We start from the raw sequence: 22,434 nt of genomic DNA on the forward strand, positions 1-22,434 counted from the left end.
TTTCTTTTTTTGTTAATTTTGTTTGCATTTTTTTGCTCTTATATTTTTGGTTTTAATAGTAAATTCTTCTTGGGTCCCCCAGGGTCCCAGTGTTATTCCATGTATGCAAAAAATGTGGTTAGGTTGAGGGTTAAAGGGTCAGTTTACCAACATGAGAGAAAACATATTATCTTTAGTATTTTCAAGCCAGATATGTAGCTACAGTGTTTGAGAGACCTTATAAGCTATGATTGTAGGTAGACACAGTATTTTGTTTTCAGGTTTTTATTAGTGTATCCCAATTTCTTCACCGTGACTTGTAGAGTTGGCTAATGGCTAATAAATGTGCTGCTTAAGGTAGGGTGACGCATGACCCATAAACACTGGATTTCACCTTGATGACAGGTGGCTGCACCTAAACAATTAATAGCACAGATCTTGTTTTGCCCTTTTGTTTTTCACGTAGAACAACACCAAGGTAACACATCCAGGACGGTGGATGTGCACAGTGGAACGTTTGGTATGTAGCCTTGAATACGTATAACGACAACAGAGGGAGAAACAGCGCCTTGGTTTTATGTGTTTAGATAACGAGGAAATTACAGATAGTCTCGCACACATGAAGAACAGTTCAGCTATAATACATGACATATATTTAATACTCATTAAACAAAAGATGTGGTAGCTGGAATTAATTGTGGCTACCTTTCATGAACGCCAACCCCCCTACGCCCAAAAGCATAAATGGTCTCTCCCACCGTAGCGGCGTCTGTCCTGTGCGGCGCTGACTGCAAATCAATGAAGCCCGTATAGTCGCTAAGTAGAAAAGAGACGGGGCTGGGCGACTGAAGTTGGGACAATTTGCGGAGGTTTCTGTTGCCGGATAGTCGACGACAACAAGGATATGTATACAGCGAATATGCGCAGAAACCAGTTTTCTTGTCTTTTAGCGGAGTAAGGAGGATATCTATCAACATATATTCTACTTGTACGTGGAGTTTGGTGCATTTCACCTGAAATCTGTAGCTTTAGCAACAACTAACACCCACTGTCCAGTTGAGGATGATTTTTGCCAATACTGGAAACCCGATAAGGACTCCTCATCGCAAACAGGTAAATAAACAAATATTTACTAAAGACCAGGCTTTACGACGTAAAGTTGCCTCGTCGGCAGCCTTATGGAATAAGTCTGTATGACAGAATCGCACAGCGCACATAAACCGAATGTGAACCGAGAAAACTTTTTTACTTGTTATTTAAAGTGGCAGCGTTCACGTTTTGTGATGTAATCGCCACATAGGCTACTTATGAATAATGAGAATACCTGCTGCTCCTGGGCTGCGGTCCAGGTCCTGTAGTAGGGACAACATGAACTGGCCATCGACACCACTTTACATAAACTAAACCCCGCATAACAACTTCTAGGGTGCATGTTTACTTGCACCAGTCTCTATTTTGTTTGGTTTCTGTTTCAGTGCGCTCTCTGTCAGCGCAGTAAGCCACTGGCTGCTTTATCTATTCGAGAGTAAATGCATTCACTGAGTTTACTTGCTGAAGGCTACAGATCTTCCCCTCTATAGCGTATAATTACACAGTATGGATGCTTCATTGCCCGCTGATGGATTTACTTTGTGCCAGTTACATATAGATGTCGAAAACAGCCCTTGAGTCAGTGGTTTGAATAAGCATATTTACTTTGCGCTGCTCATGCTGTTATCCTGTGGCTAGAGCTCCATGGGTGAGGCCTGTTACTGGAAACCCTGTGTATATTTCCGGCTAGGATATGACGGGCTCCGCTGGTCTGTAGCTGGCTGATAAGATGTCGTCCTCTCCCCCATCTCAGTCTCTCGCACTCCTGCATCAGCTAGTTGTCTGAAAGCCAAATTCACTTTCAGCCCCACAGAAAAAGGGAGGTTACAGCCACCTGAGTCCCAGGCTTTGAAACATGAAGCTGTGGTCTTTGTGGCCGGAATCCTCTTTTAAGATCGCCTTGCCTTGTGTGTTGGTGTTATAAACAGTCACCGAGGTGCATGCATATAGGGCATGTCTCACTTTATATTATGTGGCATTTAGAGCTGAAAAGAGTGTTTTTTGTTGTTTTTTTTAAACAAAACTATTATTCAGCAGTGACTCTGCCAAGTTTAAAGATATAAGTTTTAAAGATATAACTTGAAGAAAAACAACCAAAAGCTCCATCTCCTTTCCTACTGTTTAAGTTCTTAATATGACAAATATATTTGTTAATGATGTACCCAGAGATAGCATCAGCTATGCTTTTTTTTTTTTTTTTCCAGGATGTGATTCATGTCTGCTTAAGAGTCTGTCTTTTGAGAGACCAAGAATTTAGCTTTAATAAACTTGCCTTGCCTTGCCTTGCCTAATAAGACTTGTCTTATTTGTTATTCTTGGTTTTGGGTGGCACATTGAACTGTTGTATCAAAGCAAGAGGGTTCTTGCTTTGTATCTGCTGACTGTGTGGCGTTTGAATGCGCTCCCTGTGCCTCTCTCGATACTTCCTCCCAGAGTCCAAAAATATACTTGTTAGGTTAATTGGTGATGCTAAATTGACCGTAAGCATGGCCTTGTTGGCTCTGTGATGGAGTGGTGACTGGTTCAGGGTGTAGCCACCCACAGGCTTAAGTCCTCCCATAACCATCCACAGGAATATAAAAGGATTACGTATAGTGTATTTTAATGAAACTGTGAAGATTAAAAAAAAAAGATACAGGAGGTGTAGTAGCTAGTTAAGATTGAACGTGTATGATACGGTACTTGCAGAATCCCAGTAAGGTAATTATTGTTTACATCTTTTGGCCTGACAATATGTGAAAACTCTGTGTTTGCTGTTATCAAGAGAAACACCATCTTAGGCAATTAATAATTTGACTTTTATCAGTTGTTTCTCATTAATCTCATTCTGTTCAAATTGTGTAGCAATCTCACCATGCTTCGAAAAGCGGGTGACTGGTGGTTAAGGGTGAGGGAGATAGAGACTTTTGCCTGGAGTCAGTGGGAAAACAGTAGGTCAGGCTTGTTTCATGGTGAAGGCATGTGAGGCAGGCGACCAGTTGGTCACAAGAGAAGATCCTCTAGGCTGACGTCCAGATTTGGATTGCTCAATCCTGTCACCACTTCGTGCTTGGGATGCCATCAGCTTCCTCTCAGCGTGTGATTCTTCAAAGAGGGGGGTGGGGGGAGGGATTGGAGGTCGGGGGTAATCACTGTCAGATAGCAAGGAGGGAGACAAATCCCCAAGGGGAGAAGTTCTGTCAGACTGGGACATCTGTGTCTTGTAAACACAAAGCTCAAAGTTGCTCAGTCGCCAGAGGACTTTTACTTTTGCTTTTTTTTTATATTCCCCGCCTTCGATAAAGAGGCTCAGTAGCTAACACAATGCTGACACTGAAAGCGTTGGTTCACTTTGTGAAAAGACTGTCATACATATATATTGAAGTCTGAAAAGCCGTCCCTAAATAAGTAAAGCATGTTATAGCAGAATATTGAGGTTAAAGGGTTTAGAGCTACACCTTAGATGGCTGCAGATAGCTTATTCGACACCCTGAGGCATTGTGACGTTAGTGTGATGCTGATGTCAAAGCTACAGGTGGCTGTGTGGGCTGATTATGCTGACTGCAGAGGTATGTTGAGGATTGCCCTGTATCTATGAATCAGTGGTATGCAAAAAATAATAATAATAATTCTCACACTGGACATTACATGTTTCCATGATGGTTTCCAGGGTTCAGACAGATCCTTGTTTTTCCCCTTGTACGTGTCTATTGTAACAACATGTATGAATGGATAATAAACCCTGTTTGATTTTTGATGAACCCTTGAAACGAGTCTAACCTATTGTTTCCCTGACGTACAACAGCAACCTGCTCTATTGTCACATCCCATGGCTCCACCCAGCCCGAGCACCAACAGCAGCATCAACAACAGCAGCAGCAGTAGCACTGCAGGCTGGGAGCAGCTCAGCAAAACAAACCTCTACATCCGAGGCCTGTCCCCTTCAACTACAGATCATGACTTAGTCAAGCTCTGTCAGCCGTGAGTACCACCGTCCTGCGCTGTCCTTTATTATCTGCCATTGATCATTCATTGATTTATTTTAGTTTGCACTGGTTGTGACTAATGAAAAACACTATATGGACAAAAGCACTCTGGAATATCGCACCATGAAAGCCCTCAGTGCACAATTTTTGTCCTGATGTTTATGCAGGGGAGGTTTAAAACTCTGCCGTCGCTGAGTCAGCAGAGCGTTGACGACTTTTACACACTGTGCACTTCAGCACTCAGCAACCTGGCTCTCTAACTTTACGTGGTCTGCCACTACATGGCTGAGTTGATGTGCTTACACTTACAGTTAATTGTAGAATATCCAGGAGGAAATAAATTTCACAAACCTGTTGCAGGGGTGGTATCGGATAACCAGTTCTTTTACAATTGCTTGTAAAGGTAGACTGCGTGGCTTGTTGCTTTATTTTTATACAGCTGAATTCAAAGATTAGGAGGTGTGGCCCAGTGCTTTTGTTCATATACTGTAAATTTATGAGAATGCAAACAGGTTGACGTAAGAGGTAAATGTGTCATTTTAGCAATATAACAGCAATATTCAAGGATACACTTCAATACTGATTTAATAGTTATCTCAAGGACTGTACATGGAAAGAGAAAAATAGAACATAACTCAACTTGACAGCATGCAGGGCACAGAGTCAAAGATTTCATATATCGTATGTGTGGGGGGGAAAAAAAAGAAAAGGTATGCACTGAGCTCATTCACAGCCCTCTTTGCATCCTGATTGCTTTTTATATACCAAGGAGACAGACCGTGGCGCATCAGAAATTTCATTTCCTTTTCTCTCTGAGGCCCCATCTTAAAAATATGACAGTGAATAAGAAGGAAAAATGTGCGGTTCATTTGTATGCAGAGGCTTATAGGTAAATTTCGGGTCCAAAAGAAAATTTTTGACCCTGGGGATTTTTTTGTTTTTCCGAATCATGTGAGGATGTAGTTGGAATCATTTTATTTGTCGTGGTGTATATAGGTGCATCGCAGAGATCACATCAAACGTGCTGCTTACCACTTCCTTTTTAAATATGGGAGCAAACAAGACTTGACTTGTGCATTCAGAATACCTCACTGGATCACAGCGAATGATCTGAAAGTTGTGATAAGCGGTTACGTGTTAGGTACATGCAAATGTTCTGCATTTTGATGGTTCTGTAAGAGAAGTAACAGGATCTGTAGTTGAGTAAATTAAAATTAATGTTCAGGAGAAAGAGGGGTCATAAGTTCATGCTCTTTCACCCAGTTTAGCATCTGTAGCTTATATATCCTCCAGTTTGTTTCGGGTTACATTGTGTCCTGAAGCAAGGGCATATAAACCCTTCAGATTTGGAAAATACTGTACAATTTAAAAAAACAAAACTAAATAAAAATTCTGGAGATTTTCCTTTTGTCTTGTTATTCCCATTTTGGTCACAGATTTTATTACTAACCCTTTTCTAGTTTGAAGAGGACTAAACGTTGTACCTACAAAAGCACTTTTTATCTCTATTACATAATATTTGTGACAGAGCAATTTAGGGTTTTGTCTTAAGTAACATGGAAATTTAAAAGGGTATCCTGATTTAAAAGGGAAGGCATAGGAGCAATGTAGTGAATGGAATCTGTGGTGACCTGTAAGCATGACATGCAATGCAAAATGGTCAAGTAAACCACTTTGCATTTACTAAACTAATTTAAACCTTCAAGCGATGGATTGGAAAGACGGCTAATGCCAAGAAAGAATCATTTGAATGCGATAATCTTTGTATTTCATGAGGCATGGGTCTGTCAGTACTTTAGAGAAATCTGTCAGTGAAAAAGTCTTCTGTGAAGACGGTTTTAATGTGTATATAGTTCACTACTAAGCCTAAATATAATCTTGAAACAGCCTGTGACACATAGACTTTGCAAGGATGTTGCCCTTCAGCAACCCTCCTTCTTGCAAGAGACAATGAGACTGTTAAAAGTTTAAAACACTGGTTTAGGTAAAGGGACTATTTGAAATTGGAGATTACTTGTTTGCAGCACTGTGGGGTTTTCAGCACCACATGGAAACCACTTCCTGTTTCTCATGTTTTTACAGTGATGTCATGGATTGTTGCTCAACCTCTTCTCTCAGTCAAAGTGTTTTATAACTGGCTTTGTCTGGTGCGCAAACCTGCTAACAATACCTCGCCTTTCTGCTCCTCCCATAGGTATGGCAAAATTGTATCAACAAAAGCTATCCTGGACAAGGCTACAAATAAGTGCAAAGGTGTGTCATCTTCTTTTTTTTGTCTTACCAGCACTGCCCTCTTTTATCTCTCTTGAGATTCAATATGCATGAAAGGAAACTGCCACGCAAGATATATAGCACCTACACATTCCTAAAATTCTCCAAAAACTGCAGCATCCAGGGTGTGACTTCTGTCATTAAAAAAAATCAAGCAGACATGTAGTTTCAGATCATTTCAGGAAACAGACAGTCAGGCTGTTTAAAGCTGCCTCTCAGCTCGTGTTATTTTAAGCAGCGGCTCTTGTCGCTGGTTTGTCGCTATCATGCACGCTGCCTAGGAGGAAGACGCGCCCAACTCTTCCTCTTCTTGCTGAGTGACACTGTTGGTCTTATTCCAGTTCTAGTAGATTGCTCACCTGACTAAAGCAGGGCTTGCTGAATCTCTAGGGGTAATGGGATTAAGAGATCGCTTTGTCACTCTCTACTGGATTATAGAGATGCCAGTAAATCAAAGTCCTTCAGTGAAATGAGAAACCATTAAAGACCTTGCGAGGCTCTGACTGAATTTTAAATAGAACAGGCTTTTGCGATGACCTTATTTATCCACTTTAAAAACTGCCTTATTTGGCTTTTTTACTGGCTTTTTTAAAACAGTGTGACCCATTTTTTTTTTTTTAGCTGGAACTGTTCTGATACATTCATCATGACTCATTTTAAATGTGTTCTATATATCAAGAGCAGTAGAAGCTATAAACTATGTATACACCCTGTTTGTACCCCCATTACAAAGAGCTGAACTGACCCACTGGTATCTGCAGCCTCAGCACTTTTTTTCCCCCCCTACTTTCGAAAAACATGCTGTCACACGCACAAATCAAGCATATTTATATGTACAAACAGAAAGAACTATATCATGTAATATACAAAAATACACATTTTAAAGTTACATCTTAAAATATAGAATGAATAGTTATCTCAAGGATAGCTATTGGTGGTTCTATCATTATCTGTTCCTGGTATAGAGAAATTCCTTGTAAGAGCAAGTCTCATCACTTGACATCGATCTTTGAAATGCCTCTGAGTAGTTATTTGGGCAGTTATTGTGATGACCCCTTCTAAATGAATGAGGAGAAGGCTGTAGGTTTAATTTCAGTGGTTACTGGGGCATAAAAGTCAAATCCAGCACAAACTATTAAAAAAAACTTTTGGCAGCCACTTGAAGCAATAAATCACTTTAATAAAACCTGTCTGACAGTGAAGGAGGTTTAAAGATCTCAAAAAGCAACACATCATAACACGATCTAAAGAAACACTTAAGAAAGTCACTGTCATCTCTCTGCCTGGGAAGGGTTACAAAGCAAATTCTAAGGCTTTGGGACTCAATTGAACCACGGTGAAAGCTACTATACACATCTGGAGAAAACTTGGAGCACTGTAAACCTTCCCACGGGTGACCAGCTGACCAAAATTGCTCCAAGAGCACATCAGTGACTTATCCAAGAGTTCACAAAAGAACCCAGAACAGCATTAAAGAACCTCAGGCTTCACATCTCTGTTAAGGTCAGAGTTCAAGATTCAACAATAAGAAACAGACTGGGCAAAAATGGCATGGATAGCAGAGTTCATGTAGAAAATCGTCTCACATTTGCCAAAAAACATCCTGATGATCCTGAAGACGTTTGGGGAAATGCTCTGTGGACTGACGAGACAAGCTGAACTTTTTGGCAGGGTCAGAAGGCTAACACAGCATTTCAGAAAGGGAATATCATTCCAACAGTGAAACATGGTGGTGGTAGTAATGTGATGGTTTGGGGCTGTTTTGCTGCCACAGGACCTGGAAGACTTGCTGTGGTAAATTTAACCATGAATTCTGCTCGTGATCTCACACTGAAGCACATTTGGGTTCTGCAGCAGGACAATGATCCAGAACACACCAGCAAATCCACCTCTGAATGGCTTAAGTGGCCTAGTCAAAGTCCTGACCTGAATCCAACCGAGATGCTGTGGCATGACCTTAAAAAGCTGGTTCATGCTCAAACACTTTTTGTATGTCACACAGTTTAAACTGTCAACAACATGTTTCTCAGTTTGACTGCTGAGTGGCTCAGAGGGTCCCCTGTAGAGTTATTCAGAATTTGTTGAGAGCCATGTCTTCTCCTCATGTAATGTCTGTGGTCTAGAATGTCATCCTAATTATGTGTTTTATCCCCTCAGGATATGGCTTTGTTGACTTTGATAGCCCCGCTGCAGCTCAGAAAGCTGTGGCTACCTTGAAGACAAGCGGTGTCCAGGCTCAGATGGCAAAGGTAAGGCTTCATTGCAGACTAATCCTGATATCACATCAATACAAATCACTCAGCTTCACTCTTTGTCCTCCTTCTGGCTACTTGATCAACTTAAAACTAATCCTTAAGGTATTACATAGCAGGATTGCATGATATACGTTCCACAACCAGTATGCTCATTGGCTCTGATCACTGAATTGAATCATACAGGAAGTGTGTGCTGAGAACAGTCTCTATTTGTGTAATTACTGTATGTGTGACAAAAGTAACCCATGCACCAGTTTGTGGCAGCCTCTAGGTTGCTGCATGTGAATTATACAATTACTTGTAGCAGGGTTGTCAAACATAAGGGCCAAGGGCCAGAATTGGCTGCCAATTCTCCAATCTGGGCTACTGGACAGGAACAGGAAAAACAGGAATATGGGACACAATGTGCAGTGAGCTACCAGAACTTTTTCCTGTAATTTTATACATTTATCATGTAGAAACACTAGCTTTTATTGTCATATCTCCGGGGTTAAATGTGCAGGTAAATGTCTTTACGCTGCCAGAAAGGGAAGTTTCACTTGTCTGGCCAAGATCAAAGTGGGCTGTATGTGGCCCTCAATGTAAAATGAGTTTTAATGAATATGTACTCTGCTGGATTGCAGTTGTTCCATTTGCAGTAATTATTAATGAACAAAATGGTAGGTTAATGTGTAACAGGTATTTCTGGTGTGTGTGTGTGTGCTTTAAACGTGATTTAGGAGTTGATGTTCAGTGATCTTGGAGGTCATAGTTCATGTCTTGTCAAAAGAAAGTAAGTACTTTTACTTGACTGCTGTCAAAAGGACTCTACCAAGACATTTGCTGAATCTCCAACCTCTTCCTGCAGCTTTCTCCCTGGTGTCGTTTTTGCTGTCATTAATAGTCTTCTTCACTTGTGTTCTATCAGTTTCCATTTTGGTTCTCATTTGTACAAAACTAGAAAACATTTGTTATCATTTTTTTAGTACATTTCTGCTTTTGAGAGCATTCCAAAAGACTAATTTGTATCTGAGCTTTAAAAATAATCTGAAAGTTTGAGGATTTTAAACATTTAAAGAAACAACAACATTGTGACATGTTTGCTGGGATTGGTCAGTATTTCCTTGACTTGTTTTTCTTCTGTTGAAGCTGGCAATCAGTTGATGCTCAGCTGGATTGGATCTACTCATCAGAAGCTTGTTCAAGTAGATCAAGTTGCAGTTGTTGCTCAGCTCCTATAAATATGGCTGTGAACTGCGTTGCGCGTTAAGTAGTGCCGTGATGATGGGAAACATGACATCAGGACAAAGTGACTCAAATTGTTCTGTGTCAAATTCTCAGGGCTTGACTGAAAGTTTTAAAGGTGCATGAAACTCCAGTGCACTTTGGAGAAACAGTATCAGTTATACTAAAATCGCAGTGACGCAGACCAGAAGTTACTATATCATTACGAAATCGATACATAAAGCTTTTTTCACAGATGCATGATTAGCAATATAAAAAGTCAAAAATCAACAGAAGGCTCTCAGAATGTGAGTAGTGATCTCTAAACTGCATTTAAAAAGAGGAGAAGCCAAATTCTCATGTAAATATAAGGAGTCAAGGGTACTACTGTGTATCAAATACTTTGTGACACATTGTTTTGGCAGTATTCAAGAAGTTATACTACAGCAGGACAATGTTCCAAAATATAGTCAACACTTTGCAAGAACCATTTTAACACCAAAGAAGACCACGGAGGACTTCACTCCACAATTACATGACCTTAACCCGTCTGAATATTTATGGGGACACTTAATTAATGAGAGAAATCGAATACATTCCTCGTATCATAGGACGTTTTTTCAAACTGTAGTGGGATGACTTGGATCATCAGGCTTTGTAGAGTACATATCAGATCACGTACATGTTATCATTAAAACCACTAGGAGGTCATACCAAATACTAAAATAAAATTCTTTGGTGGTCTTTTTGTAACAAACATTATTTCCAGCTTTTATAAATGATGTTAGATTAGTTTATTAGAAAAGGCCCCACTCAATAATACATGAAGCAGAAGCAGCTCTGTCTGTTAACTTGAATGAAACACTTAAAAAGGAACTGAAGGTTGTGGAAGTTTAGAGAACAGACCATAAATTCATGTTACATTTGAGCAAAACAAAGCAGATTATATTACAGCTCTAAACAATATTTTAATATTTAATGTTTTATTTGAAATTGCTATTGTCTAAAAAAAGTAGTACTGCGAGTAAAATTGGTGATGGTGACACAGCTCGATTATTTTTCATCACTTCGTGTATATCCATGTTGATGTGCTCCTACGGTATGTCTGCCCAGGCTGATGATATTCTACCCACTTCAAAGACTTTTCATTAAATCTCCCAATATAATCGTATATTTATACAGCAGTTCAAGTTAGAGTTTTGAATATTGTTAAATGAATATACAGGAATATTAAAATAACAGATGGTTCGATGGTGGCCTCTGAAGTCATGTTATTTAACTTGTGGCTTTATATCTTTCAAAAAAGGAAATGAATAATTGAGAGTTGGTTTGGTAACAGTGGATTGTCTGGGAAAAAATAGTTCACCTTCCCACACAACACTGAGCAAGGAGCAAGTGTCCTGTGTCATTTCCGTGTCTGCGGTCCAATGGGATCTTGCTCCAACCACTATGCTTTTTTTTTTTTTTTTTTTTTTTTTTTAAATACAAACATTAAAAATAAATGTTTCTTAAGGTTTTAGATACGTCGTTATATGCGTACCATTGTCATTGTTACTTCGATTTGGATCATTAAGGCAAAACTGAATCCAGATAGAAATAAGCTATTGAAGTCGACTTACTGGATCTTTAAAATGAGGTCATTCACCTCAATCTAACTTCTGTTTACATAAGTCACAAGTAACGGTAAGTACTGGGTCAAAATTCCCCGTGAATATTTACAATTAAGTCATGTCTAACAACCATAAAAAGAAGCTCACTTATTTATTGATTGATTTATGGGTGTCCACTCTGCTGGCAAAGATCTAACAGTTTCAGCAGAGCCTGTGTGAACTTTAGCTTCACTTCCTGTTCTTAGCTGAAAGGAGTACAACCCGCTGTTTGCTTCTGCTGCTGATGTGTGTTTAGAGATGCTCTTCTGCATATGTTGATTGTAATTGGTCTTGCTGTCAGTTTAAAGCAATTTGACCGTTTTCCTCTGACTTCTAGCATCAACAGTATGTTGGATATTTTCTCCTTTTCAAACTATTCTCTGTAAACCCTAAAGATTGCTGATCTGCTGGGATTTTCCCACACAACAGTTTCTGAAATACTCAGACCAGCCCATCTGGCACCAGCAACCATTCAGTTTTGAGGGTTAAATCCTATGTTTGAACACATTGCTATTGTTTGGTGTTGCCTAAGCTGCAGCTAATTTGTTGTCATTCCATTTTCTGTTATTGTTGCTGTTTATGAAAAACACAACACAGATGCCTATAGTGAGAGGCCTCTCCCCAGGGATTCATAGCTATCTCTTGCATTTCTGCTGATGCTCTTAAAATACATCAAGAAGCCAGCTGCGAGCCTTAAGCCACCATGAGCCGCATGCAAATATCATCTTATCAGTGCTCTTAGCCAACCCCTTATTACTGAAAACTCCCCCATTACTGAGGATAAATAATATTGAATTCCTAAGGAAGTGGCTCCTTTCCTCTTCCGTCTACACATTACTAAAAAGTCAGTGTGGATGTGATATTACAAAGGAATATTTTTCCAGGTGTGTTTATGGCATTTCTGGTATTGCAATTACAATGTTTTGATATATGTGCGCTTTGTTCCTTTTTTCTTCTTCGTCGTCTTCTTCGTCTTCTTCTTCTTCGTCTTCTTAGCAACAAGAACAAGACCCAACAAACTTGTACATCTCCAACTTGCCTGTGTCTGTGGATGAGCAGGAACTGGAGAACATGTTAAAGCATTTTGGCCAGGTCATATCAACTCGCATCCTGAGGGACTCCAGTGGAGTCAGCAGAGGAGTGGGCTTTGCAAGGTTGGATTCTTTTGTAATTTATTGTCAGAAATAGAACTTGAAATGGTATTGAGAGGTTGTTGTTGTTGTTGTTGTTGTTGTTTCCCCCCCCCCCCCCCCCCCGTCCCTGTGCATACCGCACTGGTATGACTAAACCAAATAAGCATGTGAAATAACTGAAAAACTTCTCTGGCCTCTACCTAGCATTGTATATTTTTTGTTGAAAAATTGTTGGATTGCTTCCTGGCCAAAAGAGGTATCTTTACAACTGTAAATGGGAAGAGACTACTTTTCGCCACTAAAACACAAGTGTCGTCAAGGCCAGGAATAGAAACATGTGGCATGGGCCTTTCCAGACTGGCAAGAAAATCAACAGGAAGTCTGATATTAACTTATTATTAACAATGCCACAGTTTTAATCACATTTGCTATGTTCTACTCTATTTTTACCAGTCATAAAGTAGAAATAAATCTTTATATCACTAAAAAACAAAAAAAACAAAAAAAAAAAACATTCTTGTTGTAAAAATCTCAATGCCCTTTTCAGAATTTGTTTCACTTCTTAAAAATAATACCTAAAAACACATACACTGGGGCTGTTGTCGATTAACAAAGAAACTGTTCATGTATGGACAAATGGAAACGCCTTTAAAAATAGTTTCACAATGACTGGTTTATTTAATTGCAGTGATAATAATAGCTTCCGCCAGTCGTACTCGCATAACCTGACATTTAACTAAAATACCTGACAGTCAAAGCCATGGTCAAGACTGGCAAAACAGAAATTATCATATTGCATCACGGGAATCTTTTTGTGCATGTCCAAAACCATTCAAGTTGATTCTACAAAAGATGCACGCTATGAACTTGTAGATAAAAATCACTTATGACAAACCACCGCTTCCACTAACTGATAAAGAAGTCATTTTAGGAAAGCACCTGACGCCTTGTTGCTGCAAATGTCACTTCTGTTGTTTTTCACTCTGTTTTTGGGCTTCAGGATGGAGTCAACGGAAAAATGTGATGCAGTCATTTCACACTTCAATGGAAAGTTCATTAAGACACCTCCAGGTGTAGCAGGTAAGAACATACACTATACCTATACTATATTTGGTGGTGTGTATTGTACAAAATACTGCATTTAAGGTTTAACACCTATGTCATTAACAAAAAGATGTGATAGAAAATAAAGTCTATTAGGGCTAGTCTGCATAAGATTGGGTGGAGTTGTATGGGCCAGATGAAGTGACTGGCTCAGTGGTTCATTCTTCCAACAGGAGTCAGTGAGTCTGCTGGTAAAGAGCTCATATACACTCAGCCCGAAGAGGCAGAGCATAGACAAAGAAAACGAAAGAGCTGCTCTGTGTGGCTTTCACTCCCTCTCTAAGCGTTTTAATTGGATTATTAGACTGAAGTAGTCTCTGCTGGCCGTGCCTTGGTCAGGAAGGGGAGGGGATTAAAGCTCCACAGCTGCCAAATTAGATGTCTGTGTTCCCAGGCTGGCTAGTAAATGTGTACTCCTAGGCTTCAGAGAGTGACTGACTACACAGAAAATAATGGCGAACAATGAATCTGTGCAATAGTGTTTGTTAAACACAAATCTCATATTTCATTCTCTTGCCATGCCTCTTTCTTTTTTTTCATTTTAGCGCCAACTGAACCTTTGCTCTGCAAGTTTGCTGATGGTGGACAGAAAAAGAGACAAAGCCAGAATAAATTTGGCCAGAATGGTCGATACTGGGGAAGGGATGGTGACTCTAGACTGGTAAGTTGATGGAATGAGTCTCAGCTACTAATCCACGGGCAGATAGGAATAATAATAAAGGGCAAAAATCTGAGGCCTGTGCTATGAAGCAGGATTTGAAGCTCAGCAATGGTAACTTCAGATTTACTTGGTAGCTTGTTTTTGTTTCATGACAATAGTTTGGTTTTTGCCATATGTTTTGCCATAACAATTTAACTTGAAAACTCATCTGCTCCAGAAAATAGCGCCACTATTCCTAGAAAATCCCGTGGATTTTGGTGCAGATTCCTTAGAGGGTCTCTTAAGAGTCAATCTTGGGTATCTATGTAAGAAATCAGATTCTCAGTGGAAAGACTGAGGCCTATTGTTCTATGGGTCTTTGTATAATTATATGACACATTTAAAACACTAAAGTCTTGTATTCATTAACGTCATAAGATTTGCAGATAAACCTACTCGCCAGTTTAAATGTTACATTCTTTTTCTTTTGCTACCATGAAATTTGGATAGTATACCAGCTAGAGGGGCGGCTCAAAGAATAAGACAAAATCTGTGATACACTATAAAAATACATCTAAACAACACATTATTCAATATTTCTGCCTTAATGGTGCCTTGATGTTTTCTTCCTTGCTTTAGCTGCTCACTTGCTTGAGATTACATTTTGTTTTTTTGGGTTTGTTTGGTTTTTTTTTTTATGCAGCTTACAGGTCTGTAAGCTTTTGTGATGCTGTGCCCATCAGTTCACTGATCACTAGGTTTGGGAAGTCCTGGGTTTAATTATGGAGATGGCACTGAGTAAGATAAAGGCATGCAGTAAAAGCTGTCACATTTCACAATGTTGTGTTCAGCTTATTCAGAAAAGAAACGTTTGGCTGCTCCATTATTCACGAGGGGTCATCACAGCGGGGAGCTCCGCATGTTTCATTTGGCAGACTTTTTTTTTAAATGTCGGATGCCCTTCCTGATGCAACCCTAAAGGGAATTCTGTCTCCTCCCAGGATCAAACTTGGGATTTGCTTGTTAGGGAAATGTGTAAATCACTACACTGTGGAGCCACTTCTTTTGCATGTACTGACTGACTTTTTTGTTTGTTTGTTTTAAGCCTGTTAGTAGCCCTCATCACTGCCAGCCGAGGTTTTTTATTCCCCTCCAAATCATTAATGCCTGTAAAATTGTCTGCTCATATTCAGTGTCCACCTATGTCATAGTTCTCTCAGTTCACTGACAGTGCTTCAGGTGATGCTTTAGGCAGAGCTGGTAGAGGACAAATATCTGTGGAGTCTAATCTCAATGGCACTATTATATGGAGGAAAGCTAAAAAGTAGTACCCTTAGTCAGTACACAAGGTGAACTAGTAGCTGAAGTACCTTCATAGATCATCATCAAACCACCTTGCTTTGTGACTATTATCACACAGTCCTTTCAGAGAAACCTGCAGCAGTGTAATAAACACTCCTTGTGTCTTATTTTAGAACTGCAAGCATTAAAAATGTCAGAAGTTAAAAATGTATATAGTAGGCTAGGAGATGGATTTCCTCAATCAGTTTCACAGAGACTAATAATACACATGACCACACTGCATACTCAAACATGGTGAACTTGTTTGCTCTGTCATTCACCCTTTGCACAGTCACAAAATGTGTCAATTGAGCATTAGCACCCCTTCAAGATGAATGTATTTATATATTACACTGTGAAGATAATCGGATTCCTTGGGCAAGTGCCAGAGAAATGCAAATGTACGAGCTAGTTCTGTCATTCAAGCTCAGGGCTTCTTGGTGACGTTGCAGAAAAGCTTTCTGGTTCTGCGAAAACTGGGGTGTTTTTGTTTGTTTGTTTGTTTTGTTTTGTTTTGGGGGGGGTTTACCAGCCAGGCTTTTCTCATTAACTGTTGGAACAAGCACTGACTGACTCAAAATGCTACAGCTGGTTAGGATGATCCATTTCTTGCAACTCCATGGTATTTAAGCTGCAGAGCAAGAAAGATTGCACAGATTTCTGCTGTCTCTACTGTGGGTACTACTCATTGTACATAGACTGTACAGTCTGCATTCAGTCAGCGCTATATCAATAAGCTCTTTTTAAAGAGCAATTTCCGTGTCGCTGATCACCACTGAACTCATTTGTTTTATCGTATGGGTGTAACACTCCTGTCAGCAGATTATCCTGTCTTCGTTCCTAGGCTCAACATTAACTTGGGCTAAAGGTCCGACTCTAGTTTTAGTTCCTGTTCTACAGGGCATGAATGTATGTGTCATACAGTGTGTGCTATACCAAATGAATGAACTAAAAGGGAATTATAAGTAATGACTGCAACTTCTGTTCCCAAAAAAGAGGAACAAAGTACAACACCACTGTTGGTCTGTTTCTTAATGGCAAAGCGGTTTCATCTGCAAAAAGAAGCCATCTAACATCTGGTTTGTGAAGGCTGGAGCACACTCATCATCACAGGTTCTTAAATCCTGGGATAGAAGTGTCAATTGATTCCTTGATACCTCATACAATGTGCGCCCCACTTCACGGAGCACAAGTTATAGCTATAAACGCTGTGACATTATTAGTCCACAGCATGTGCTGTTCAAGGCACTGCATTTCTAGTGCGTGGTAATAATTTCTGGCTAGGTCTAGTGCTTTACACTTTGAGAAAACAAAACAAAACAAACCACCATCAGCTGACTGTGTTTGGTCAGTCAGTACAAACAGTGTTTATTAAAAAAAAAAAAAAAAAAGATGAACATCTTCTGTTCCCAACAAACAGAAGTGTGTGTGTATATAGACCCAGTGTCACGCCACAGCTGATGGTTTTATGTTATTTAAAGTTGCAGACTTCATCTAAGTTGCTAAAGTCCTGTCTTCTTTTTCCTCAGGCTGGAATGACACTCACATATGATCCCAGTTCAGCTGCTATGCAAAATGGGTAAACTAGATTAACATGTATAATGCACTGTTGTTGTTTCAATATATTTACGTCATATAATATAATATTCTCAATACACTTTGACAGATTTTTTCCAGCACCATACAGTATGTCAAACAGGATGATTACTCAAACTTCCATGTCTCCCTACATGTCTACGCTTTCCACATATCAGGTTTGAATACTTTTTCTATTGATAAATATGCACTTTAAAACATATGTATGTAAAATACATGAACATTGTAATAGAAATATGTGATTTAGTTTCAAAAATATTTGTAAAACATGTGTCTTTGAGATTTAAAATAGTTTTTTGGGGGGGGGGGGTTTGGAGATGTAGGTCAAGTATGTGACAAATGCCGGTATAGCCTTTTATGCTTGTTTATGTGCCATCGCAGTAGGACGTGATCTCTGGAAATAGCATTTGCTCTGAGTCAGACTGTTTACAGAGTGTGTTTGTTGATGTTCCAGATGCAGAACCCATCCTGGATGCCTCATCAACCTTACATCATGCAGCACCCAGTAAGAACTGGAGTTCTCCATATTTTGTTCTGCTGTTTCTCTTTTAATCATAATCTGTTAGTCACCAAATATGTCTTTGGTTTACTGTAAACAGACGGACACATAAAGTAGTAGTTACACACAGATGACGCTGATTTATTTATTTATTTATTTATTTTTGAGGACTGAGCAAGGTGTTTGTCTATGGGTGTCTAAATGACTGTTTTCAATGGACTGTATGAAGCTGTGTATTTAATGACATATGCTAAATGATTTCTAACAGATTTAAAATATGATGGTCTTAGTTTGAAATGAGTTGGCAACAATATACAAACAGTGTCTGATGCGTCAGGCCAGTCGAGATGTTTATAGCCAACTTGCTCGACTTGTAAATTTCACCTTCTGCTACTTCTGCAGGGTACAGTGATATCGCCCTCTATTGACCCATCTCTGTCACTGCAGCCTGCTTCTATGATGGCGCCTCTCACTCAGCAGATGGGTCACCTCTCCTTGGGTAGTGCAGGAACGGTGAGAGAAACCTGCATGAGATTAACTGAAAGATTGTTTGACTCATTATACTTTTGTCTTAGAGGAAAAAAAATTTATTAAGATATGCTTATTTTGGTTTGTGAATAATCTCATTTTCCATTTTCTTGCAGTTTATGGCTCCCAATACAGCTATGCAAGGAGCATATATCCCACAGTATCCACATCTGCCGACAGCCACTGTTCCTGTGGAAGTATGTGCAGCAACAAAATTGCAGCCTCACTTTTAGCAAAATATTTTGCCCCCCCCCCCCCCCCCCCCCCCCCCCCCCCCCCCAAAAAAAACTGAGTTATTACTCTTTCTTTCAGGAAAACAGTGGACAGTCACATGTGGACTCATCCGGCAATCATTCCCCCTATTCCTATCAACAAACCAAGTAGTGCTGAGGTAACCTTTGGACAACAGCCCACACAACAATGTCTACAAACGCAGCGGACGCTAAGGATCTTTCACTGTTTTGCTCAAATGTTTAAAGTGATACTATTTCGGGTATCGTTTTCAGAGCGTACACCTAAGTTCATCAAAGGATTCAAAGTTTATTTAAAGAAGTTTTATTTTCATACTAGAACGTTTATTTTTTACTAGGGGTCGCACAGGACACAAGAAAGAATCACGTGTCCAGTTGTGCAAAGATGTTTTCTGTTCACTTTTTTCCTGAGGATTTTTTTTTTTTTTTTTTTGCCAAATATTTGAAAATAACCTTTTTGTGCTTGCTGTGTGAGTGTTGATATGGTGATGTGTTTAGTGTTGTTGTTTTTTTTCTTGTAAAGTGATTTCTTTTTTTCTTAGAACTCAGTCTTGCTGTCTGAAAATCTGCCTTAATAGTTTTGATACATTTCTTGAACAGACCACCACAAAGCAGCAATAAGCCAAAAAAATTTGATAAGAGCTCTCACCTGCAGGCGGTCTTTTTTTCCTTTTCTGTTTTTTTGTTTGTTTTTTTTAATGGAACATGTGTTTTTGCTCCCTTCCTCCAAAACCTACTAGAGCAGCAAAAGAAATTTTCCAAAGATGATTTTATTGGATGGAATATTTATTTAGAAAGAAGGCTGTGCATTCGTGTGGATGTTGAAATGTGTTTTTTAGAATAGCTAAAATTAAGCTTGGTGGGGTGGGTGTAATTTTGTTTTGTTGGCTGTGCTTTCTCTTTTTAAAGGTGGTATTACTAATTGTCGTTTTGATGAGGTAGGTATTTTTCACTTTGCAAAAACGGGAAACATGGACGTATGATTGTGGAAAATTAATTAATCAAAGCCTTAAAATAGAACTTGGCCAAATGTTGCAAGAGTCGAAGGGTAAAAATTTGATGAATATGTGTATTTTATTGCGCCTCACTCTTTGATAGGAAACAATCAGACTTGGCACTTTCAGTTGTAGTTTACGTCACCAAAGCTTGTGAGGAAATGCCATCATTTGTCTCTTTAACAAAGGTGACCATGCAAAAAAAGAGTGTAGATTGGACAGTGTGCCTTTTTTTCTTTTTTTTTTGTACATTTACATTTAGTTCAGTACACACACAAGTATGAAGGAAGGCTCCAGCAAGTGCCACAGATGACTTTCATGGTAACAGGAAAAATGGGATGGTGCAACACTATAGTAAAGATTCATTTAAAAGGAAAAAAAACTGATGGAGTGCTACGGAAGCAATCTGATATGAAATAGTGCTTTAAAAATAAGTGGCAATTTGTTAAATAGTTGAACCATTTTAACTAAGGTGTCCTCTAGTAAGCCTGTGATTCGACCTGGTTGTCAGTCAGAGCAGTTATCTACCTCAGTTTTCTTTCTCCTCTGTATTAGGCCGGGTTAGCAGGTCCAGCCCGTCCTTCCAGACCAAATCCCACAGTCAGGAGCCTGTCAGCCTGAAAGGAAACAGCTGTTTCCCTTTAGGGTTTTTTTTTTTTTTTTTTTTTTTAAATACTTTTTGATTTTCCTCAAACCTGTTTCCTTTTTTTTTCTTTTCTTTTTTTTTTCTTATTATGATGGAATAACATAATCACTATTGGGGACAGCTCTACTTGCGTTCACTCACTCAGTTTCATAGCCTTTTTGGCAGCAGATTCCACAGGCAAATGTAAAGGCTTTTCAGATTATCACTGACAGCATAGCTTTTGTGGTGTTCACTCAATCTGTGCTCGTTTATACAAACTTTGTGTTGAATCTACAAAGAGCAGCATTTCCTCTGTAGTTAGCTAGGTTGTGCAACAGATACAAAGGGCCAATTCTACTTGAGATTCTTGTGTAATGCCTGAGACTGACGAGTAATACTGTCCTGTGAGGTTAATGCTGCTAGCGGTGTCTGAACCAAGTGCCATAGTATCTGGGTCAAGAGTCGAAGAGGTGCATCAATAAAAAATTGCTCGTATAAGCAACCACCGTAGTGAACAGACATTAAGTTATATAAAAAAGTTCTAATTTATGAAGATTTTTGTACAGACGGCTTTAGGTAATAAGAGATTTTCTAGAGCTATATGAGTTACATGTTGTTTTTTTTAACTTGTGCCACAATTGCCAGACTTAACTTGTTTGTACAGTTTAAGGGATCTCTCCTCTTTATTTCTGTTTTATTGTGCTGTTTTATTGTGTTTGTTAAGCCCCAAACTTCCTTTTGTTTTTCCACCCTAGTAGATTGTTGCCCAAATTTTATTCTGTTAATTTCTTTGACTTTTTTGGATTAAAAAAGAAATCTACTTTTACTCTGCCTCATTATTTCCAAGGAGACCTGATAATTTTTTTTTTTAATTTTTTTTTTTTTTATATGGTGAATCTTGAATACAAATCTTAATTGAGTTTACTGGTTGGTAACCTTGCATTAGTTAATTATGTAAAATACGTAATTTGTGCGGTTTGCCAGCACAATATTTTTTTTAAAACAGTCAAACAATAAATTTTAATATGATGGTTGTTATTGGAGCTTGGCTGCAGCTTCAGAGGGCTGAAATCCAAAGCGTCTCTCACTTAGTCTCTCACTTCCAATTGAGGTTTTATAAGGAAACTGGCCTTATTAGAATTTGGAAAATATATATGCGTTAACGAGTTACCTTTTCTCAGACAGCTTGGAAAAAAGAAAAGAAAATCTAGCTCAAATTGGCAAACAAAAAAATATACATGCCAAAAGAAGCATATGCATAAATATCCTAAAATTATCTTTATAGTCATTTATAAATTATTGGTGGATTGACATTTTTCAGCAGCCATATAAAGTTAAAAAAACACGCATGCACAAAATGCAAGAAAACGAACATCTGTTTAGTTCCCCCGTCAACACAGCAGCTGATAAAGGTCACTTTGCTGTCAGTTTTCTCCCAGAAAACACACTCAAGTAATGTGACCATGCACATCTCCTTCCTTCCACATTAATCAGTCTTTCAGATAGCCACTCACTGAATTAATGAGACATTATTATCTCATGCAGCTGGCTCAAAATATTATGTCTTCGACTATATATATATATATAAAAAAGTCATGCATCAGAAGTGATCATTTAGGCCTCCAAGATGTGGTGTAATATGAAATATATCCTGTATTTTTACCTTAAGGTAACTATAAGACAGTTCAGTTTTTTTATTATATTAAATATCCAGGCTAAACTGAAGCTCTGACTTTCTGACACTAATATAAGAGGAAGACAATAGGCTTCTTGTTGAGATGGTCTACCAATATTTATGAATTGCTATGCTTTGAGCCCAGAAGGTGAGGACCTGGTAGGAAAGATATTAACTCTGTCACATGGTATTTCTGACAACATGCATGGCCTGGGCGGGGTGAGTGGGTGCACTGGGGCGCTCTAGAAGCTTGGATGTGACTGTCTGTGAGCAGGCCTTGCCATGGCAGATGGGTCCCCGCAGTCTCCTGCAGAGTGCTGAGCCACCCTACGGGAAGCCACCGGCTCCAGACGAGGAGCAAAACTCACGCTCCAGCTGTCTGTGTTTTTGCCACATGCGCCTACAAGCAATGGAGTTGAAACCTTGTTTTCCCCCCGAACAACAACCACTCTTTGCCTAAATGAGGCCCTCATATCTCTTCTTTGCTTACATTGGAGGCATCCTATATTCATACCCATTTTGATGCAGTGCATTGTTTTCTTATACCAGCTCAGGGTGTTCAAATTGCAAGAAGAGTGGAACCATATAGTGTGTGTGTGTGTGTGTGTGTGTGTGTGTGTGTGTGTGTGTGTGTG

General features: G+C 39.2%; 1 protein-coding gene across 1 annotated transcript; it reads left to right on the forward strand.

Moving 5' to 3' along the window:
- The first annotated feature begins 737 nt into the window (after nt 1-737).
- Nucleotides 738-20,162, forward strand: rbms1b (RNA binding motif, single stranded interacting protein 1b). Its single transcript, XM_026144868.1, has 13 exons — nt 738-1,092; nt 3,854-4,029; nt 6,229-6,287; nt 8,463-8,554; nt 12,409-12,566; nt 13,546-13,625; nt 14,195-14,310; nt 17,160-17,209; nt 17,297-17,384; nt 17,681-17,731; nt 18,128-18,238; nt 18,370-18,450; nt 18,566-20,162. The coding sequence occupies exons 1-13, from the start codon at nt 1,042-1,044 to the stop codon at nt 18,635-18,637; spliced, it is 1,185 nt and encodes a 394-aa protein (XP_026000653.1). The 5' UTR covers nt 738-1,041; the 3' UTR covers nt 18,638-20,162.
- Nucleotides 20,163-22,434: the final 2,272 nt, after the last annotated feature.

Source organism: Astatotilapia calliptera, chromosome 16 (assembly GCF_900246225.1).
Source record: "Astatotilapia calliptera chromosome 16, fAstCal1.2, whole genome shotgun sequence".
NCBI lineage: Eukaryota > Metazoa > Chordata > Actinopteri > Cichliformes > Cichlidae > Astatotilapia > Astatotilapia calliptera.